Below are 6,885 nucleotides of genomic sequence, written 5' to 3'. Positions count from 1 at the left end.
CCGCAGCAGGCTTCAAAATTCCTTTGCTCGGGCCCGTTAGTGCTACAACGTAGCCCTACTTATTACTATAATTGTATTATTTATAATTATATATGAATCTAAAATAATTACTATAATTACAATTAAATCTGTATGTTTAAAGCCCCTCGATGTTATTAGTTCCTTTAAGATATAGTGTATAACTTAACTGCTTAATGAGATCTTAACTCATAATATGCAAAGTCTATCATGATTATGATTTTTTTATTTTTCATTACTTTGTGTGTTTTGACACTATAATAGGGGGTGTTGATTTCATTTGATTCTTTTAGAAGTTGTCAGTGTTCTTCACATGTGTCTCTGAAACCCATATGTAGAAAAAGTTAATAAAGAAACAACCACAGTGTTTGTCTTCCAGTGTGTATGGATTTGTAGAACATGTGTTTGGTTTGTGTGTTGGCTTCAGAGCGACAGCGTCACGTCACAGTCACTGTCACAGAAAGTGTTAACTCCTCATTCTTTAACTATTTGGGGAAATGCCCTCAACAATCACTAACTTGTTTGGATTTGAACTGGGTCTTTGCTCTGCTTCGTCCTGAGGCATCAGAATTGTCAAAATGTGCTCAAGATATTTGGGATTTATTCTTCTGGTTTGGTTTCCAGGAGCACTACACGGTAAGAGACTCAAATTTACCCCTAGAATCATTTAAATTTGTTTTTTTAAACACACACACTTATTATAATATAAGAAATATTATTCTCTTGCTTATCTCTGTTTCAGCACAAAGTGCAGCTCTGCAGTGTGCTGCTCCCTCACTGGACCGTGGTAATTTCGTCCCTGTTAAAGAAACGTATTCTCATGACTCCAAGCTCACCTATGCCTGTGAAAACACACATAAACCAGCTGTGGAGGGTTGGTGGGCAGAAATCGTGTGTCAACATGGCACATGGTCTCATACGCCACGATGTATAGGTACGTTTTTCACAAATTAAATCATTTGTGGTGTTAAGTGATCTCATCACTCTGTATATTAGGTATGAACAGCACAGCACTCTCAGGCATTATGCACAGTTTAAGCTTCTCTCATGTTATTAAAGCTGGTTTGGTCAGAGTTAGTTTGGGGTTAAAACGCAACACAGTGCTGCAAAGGTCACGCAGGGACTGTGAATGTTAAAGAACACTCTGAGGTTAGTGAGATATCATAAAAGGAGTGTATGAATGTGTATATATTTTTGTGTATCTTGCAAAATGACTGACATATTATTTATGGATAAAATACATTTAGGGTTAGAGATTAGGGTTCTGATAAAAATTCATAGTGTCAAAAAAAAGAAGATGAGCAAAGTGATGTTATTCATAAATGATTTTTTGATGTGACACTGTCTTCTCATTCACAGGTTTTACCCACAATACAAACCCTGCTACACAATTCATCCTTGTGCATCCAACCTCAGTTCTCATCAGGAACTATAGACAATGTCTTGAGATTAATTCCTTGAAATTAAAAATAATTTTATATATTTTTTTAATTTTATCAGGATGTTCTATGATGATGAGGGGTCCAAACATCAACAGTCCACCCACTACATGATCAAAATGATAACAATTCTTTGGTTTGTTCTTTTTTCTTTCAGAGGAAAAAGCCTGCATTCCGCCAACTATTGCCAATGCAAAATACACAGAGGCCTCAGAAGGTTGGTACAAGGAGGGACACATCATCAGGATCACATGTGACAAAGGATATGAACACAAAGACAACATCGCAACAGCCAAATGTATAAATGGGACATGGTCCTCTTTGCCCATGTGTGAGAGTAAGTCTTTCAGCTTTGTGCAGAGTCTAAATCTTACTCCATGAATTCTCACTGGCTACATAAACCAAACTGCCTGTTTGATCCATGACAAATGTGTTTTTTTGCAGTAAGCATCAAAACGTGCAGGGCGCCTCCTAAAATCCCACACGCTATTATCGTTGACCAGGGATACCAGGAGCTGTTTCTTGAAGATGCAGAAGTGAAATATGAATGTGAAGATGGATACAGCACAGAGGGATCACACAAAAAAACACTTTTCTGTCTGGCTGGAACCTGGACTGAAGGCCCAATGTGCAGTAAGTGGACAATATGCAGATAGGATCAAGGGCACATCATTGACAACATCTATCTCCAACTATGTTCAAATAAAACAAGCTGCTCACATAAAAGACTTATTTGTGGTCTTGGGAGAGCGAAGTCGGTGAGTGATCTGCTGAACTTTGTTAAAGTAAAGCAAACACGCCTGCAATGATGGTTTCATTTGTCAGTGGTATACTTGAATTCTTATTGGAAGGGGATATTTTGACAGGGTCATTTCACGAGAAGTGTACAAGGACGAGTCAAACTGAAGCTCAGAGCAAATCTGCATGTGAGCAGGAGCGGTTTTAAAGGGGGGAGGTACAGGGTTGTGAGGGAAAGCAATAGAAATGGCTCGTAAATGAAGAAAGAAAAGAAACTCTATACTCGCTAAATCTGCGCTACATAAAGGGTGTGGATTCAGGCTTTTGAGTTTGTGACGCAGCCACGTTCAAGCTAAAATAGGATGCTACAGGGTGTTGTTCTTTGAAAGCAAACATCACCAGCAGTAAATAAAAGCAGACGTTACATCAATTGAATCAAACGTCCTTCTACACATCTGTCTCCTAGAAGTTATGTCTCTACACGTGTATGTAATGTTTGTCCATATAGGTAAACAGACAGGACGAGTGGTGTTTTTATTTTCTTTCCATTCAGGAAGCAGACCAGATATTGGACCTGGTGGTTCTGTGGAGGTGGGAACAGGCGGGGGACACAGCACGTCCTCTGGCAGAGGGACACAACCTGGGGGTGGAGGAGGTGGAGGTAAGTTACTGATTTTTATTAGAAATTAATCAGTAAATCTCTTTATCTAACCCCACTGAATAATATGTATGGACTCTCTTTTTGTTTTTATTTTCTTTCCATTCAGGAAGCAGACCAGATATTGGACATGATCGTTCTGTGGAGGCAGGAACAGGCGGGGGACAAAGCGCGTCCTCTGGCCGTGGGACACAACCTGGCAGTGGAGGTAGGCCTTTGTCTCTTCTATCACTGTGATAAAATATAAGCAGATCCCACTCATTGATTTTAAGTTTTAAAATTTCAAATGGTACAAAATGTCTTTGGACAAGACTCTGAATGAATAAGAAAGAAATAACATCCTAATGTGATGTGTAACTTCTATTCTGGCTTCATGTGCTCTGTGTCTTACAGGATCTTCCAGCACCTCTGCCAACAGGCCTCTCATCACATCCAGTAAGTCACTCAGACTCATTCGCTTCTTTGAAACGAACCATCGTCATCATGGCTCCAACTCTCCCCCTGACCCTCAAACTCTAAGCATTATAAAAACTGAATGGATCGTGGATGGAGGACACTTTACTGGTTGGAAAGAAAAGAAAATGAATGAACTAATGACTTTTATTACAAGGGACATTCACCATCTTGTCCTATATTCTAAACAATACGGTGTATTCCAGCAAAATGATTGTCCTTGTCATTCCATCATTATGTCGTCGGAGGTGAAGACTTGACATGCCTCTGCCTTCTTTTCTTCTTCTATTGTTTAATGTTGTTGTTTTTTTTCCTTCCTGCAATTGATCCGTAGGTCCAAACTATCAAAAAGTATTTTTTCTCACTGCAAACAAACCAAACCTTGGGTCAGTTTGATTTGGACCTGACACCACCTCTTTTGGTCAAACTGAATTTGGGTTGGTTGTTACAGACGGTGGTGCGAGACACTAAAGCGTCTGCAGGTCTGGACCCTAACCATGTGGTTGGTGTGAAGGCCCCCTTAGAAGTCTCTTTATCTGCCTGATCTTCACACGTGCACAACTTGAATTAATAAAAAACAGAAGTGGGACTGTGGGAGGAGGCCCATGCAACCTGCATTCGAACCAAGAACATACTGGATGTGAACCACTGTGCTAACCACTGTACCACTGGGCCATCTGGATGCCAGTTGCACTTACAAAGAAATCAGAATATAAGTCAACATGGTCGATTCAGCATAGAGAAACATTTGGGGATGATTTGGGTCAAAATCTTTGTTTATTGCTGCACAAAGCAGATTTTCAGTTCCCAGCAGTGCTGTGTAATTGCCTTTTTCCACAATGTTCATTTTAGTACCACAAGTTATGTTGTTGCTGATGAGATCATTTTCACTGAGATACTGTGACAGACTTAAATAATCCTTTTTTTTTTTTCATTTCAGTCGAAACCTGTGGGACACGCCCAAACGTTCCTAATGGTGTCGTTGTGGAAGAGCATCGAATGTATTTGAAATTTCAGTGTATTAGTTTTTACAAACAAGTCGGTCTAGACACTGTGAGTTGTTACAATGACGGCTCTTGGTCAAAATTACCCGTCTGCGAAGGTATAAAGAAGTCAACACTTATTTTAATTTCATAAGTCTGTCAAATATCGAAATGTTTTTAAAACCAAAATATTTATCCATGTGTTTTTTTCTGTTCATTTTGTGCAGATGCATTTTGTGTCATCGAACCTGGTCATTATGCTGATGGTTTAAAGCTTTCTGTCACTGAGTATATAAAGGAAGGAGAGAAGAAATATTTTCCATGTACTTGGCGGGATTACAGCGTGGCTGTTCATTGCTCCAATCGCAGAATCACTCGTACCAGCTGTAAGTATAAATACATTAGGTGCATTGTATTTCAACGTGTCACAGTGCTTTTTGTTCCTGCCTTTTTTATTGTCAGCTAACAAACATGAATCACTGAGCTCTGATTCTCAGTAACAAGCAGAGGAGACAAAGTCAGTAACTTTGTGATTCAAGATGCATTTTCAGTCAATTATCAATACTTGGATGCATTTGTCAACATTCTTGAGTGAATCTCAGGCTTCAGAGACGGGTGGTTCATAACTAGATAAAAAAAAACTACACTGACAAACCAGTGTTGTTCAGAGCGGGTTTTCTTGTGTAGGTGTCGTCAGGCAGGAAGGTATTGAATCAGATCTCAATAACAACATTTTAAGTGAATTTAGGGACTTACTGAAAAATTCACGGCTGTTTTTATTTTATTTTTTAGGCTGTCACAACTATGACCATAATAGGGTAAGTGTTCTCTGATAATTCTTTTTTCTTAAATAACGGATTACAACTTGATTTGTATTAACTTCAGCACCTCTGTTTGTTGGTTGGTTTGTTTGTTAGTTAGCATGAATACACAAAACTACTGACCGGATAATCAGGGAACCTAGTGGAAGGATGTGGTGTCGGCTTTTCATGATGTTCATTAATTACTGAGACAATAATTCATGGATCTTGATGAAAATAAAAATAAATATTCAGAGGACTGATATTTTAGATTGTGTGCAATTTGCTGCCGATCCAAAGAAAAATCTGGATCATGTGAATATAAATGTGGTTTCATAAGGGGACTGTTGGGCCTTTGTGCCATTCCAGTTAATATTGTGATTTGCATTATTGTGTTTAATGTTTTTTAAACTTTATTTTACTCTGCAGTTCTACGTTAATGGCTAACATTATTATAATTGTCTGTATTGTAACCAGGGAGGTTGCACCTAAAGCACAGCGAGGGAACTCCTCCTGCCTGTTGGATCACTCACCAACAACTGACAACCAAAGCCGAGCAGGAAACTGATGAAATCCCTCCAGCAGAAAACAAGAGTGGATTTCTTTTTAACCAGATGTATTTCAAAGATCCTCACAGTGTTGGAGCTTGGTGCTGTTTGACAGTCAGCTTGTATCTTCATAACTGGAGCACATGATCAATACTACTTATATTCTGTGCTAGTGTATGGCTACAGTAGTTTGAATAAAATGTCCACTATACATTCCAACAGAATCCTCTGTATTATTTTGTTTAGATCCGGCATATCTGTGTCAAATAATGACCTATGATTTGTGATCAATACGTACGACAACCAGCTTATAGTTTAATCACTTTTTTTTTATTCTTGCTAAGAGTTCATATTGGCTGTGTCTGAAATCACCGACTCATTCACTAACCCATACTTCACTTTATAAGGACTTTTATGTGGGGAACTTTGAGCTCATTGGCAAAAGAAACACTTGTTGACACTACTTGATGCATTTTCTCTGATCCTCATGACGAACAGCAGCCAGGGGAATTTCCATAGTAAATTCTGAATGTTTATTTTACACTTAGTATTAAAACCTTTAGGTAAAAAGCAGGTTCAATTCATGTAGATATGTAGAAATACACTTGTTTGCTGCAGTTTGTGCTTTTACCACCACAACTCACAGATTTGTCTCATGTGGGTCAAAAATAATGAGTTCAACGAACAGGGTATAAAAATCTTCTCAACACATTCAGACAATACAAAATGGCGAACAGTGATTAGTAAGAGATTTGGGACACGGCCGTTGTCTTAAATGAACAATTGTGACATAGGGGACTAAACATGTGTGTTTTTAGAAGCACATATGTGACAATGAGCGAGAATGAATGTAGAAGAGTGAGTTGTTTGAGACATTAGTGATCATTTTACTACATGTATTCATAACGATGTACAGATACAAATCGTTTCGTCTCTGTTGTCGGGCCGAGAGAGTTTGTTGTGTTGCAACGCTGACCTCTGCTCACAGCCGTCCGGAAATCATTTTGAAATCTGCTCTTTAAACAAATTCTGTGTTAACAAACATGGAGGTAAAAAAACAAAACACAACTGAATGTTGGATTGTTACACACATAAAATAATCCAAATGAAAGTTGAGACTAAAACATGCAGGAACCAAAGTTACAGTATCATCAGCGTCAACAGATTCATTTGTTTATATGCACGTTTGTTCTGAAAGATAAAATCACAATGTAGAGATAATATCATAAATGTTGAATACTGAATAAT

At 38.4% G+C, this 6,885-nt stretch overlaps 1 protein-coding gene across 1 annotated transcript; it reads left to right on the top strand.

Moving 5' to 3' along the window:
* The first annotated feature begins 451 nt into the window (after positions 1-451).
* Positions 452-5,853, top strand: LOC118117510 (complement factor H-like). Its single transcript, XM_047342093.1, has 11 exons — positions 452-654; positions 761-952; positions 1,615-1,794; positions 1,902-2,090; positions 2,749-2,856; positions 2,963-3,061; positions 3,247-3,288; positions 4,247-4,408; positions 4,517-4,675; positions 5,082-5,107; positions 5,567-5,853. The coding sequence occupies exons 1-11, from the start codon at positions 597-599 to the stop codon at positions 5,579-5,581; spliced, it is 1,230 nt and encodes a 409-aa protein (XP_047198049.1). The 5' UTR covers positions 452-596; the 3' UTR covers positions 5,582-5,853.
* The last annotated feature ends 1,032 nt before the right edge of the window (positions 5,854-6,885 follow it).

The sequence above is a fragment of the Hippoglossus stenolepis genome, chromosome 11 (genome assembly GCF_022539355.2).
Source record: "Hippoglossus stenolepis isolate QCI-W04-F060 chromosome 11, HSTE1.2, whole genome shotgun sequence".
NCBI lineage: Eukaryota > Metazoa > Chordata > Actinopteri > Pleuronectiformes > Pleuronectidae > Hippoglossus > Hippoglossus stenolepis.
This window is presented reverse-complemented; position numbering and strand designations above follow the sequence as displayed.

What these genes read in the sequence shown, in the direction of transcription:
- LOC118117510 (XM_047342093.1), top strand. Translation starts at nt 597, where the DNA reads ATGTGCTCAAGATATTTGGGATTTATTCTTCTGGTTTGGTTTCCAGGA. An exon ending in CTCTTTGCCCATGTGTGAGA is followed by an intron (nt 1,795 to 1,901) that starts GTAAGTCTTTCA and finishes GTTTTTTTGCAG; the next exon opens with TAAGCATCAAAACGTGCAGG. An exon ending in GACTGAAGGCCCAATGTGCA is followed by an intron (nt 2,091 to 2,748) that starts GTAAGTGGACAA and finishes CTTTCCATTCAG; the next exon opens with GAAGCAGACCAGATATTGGA.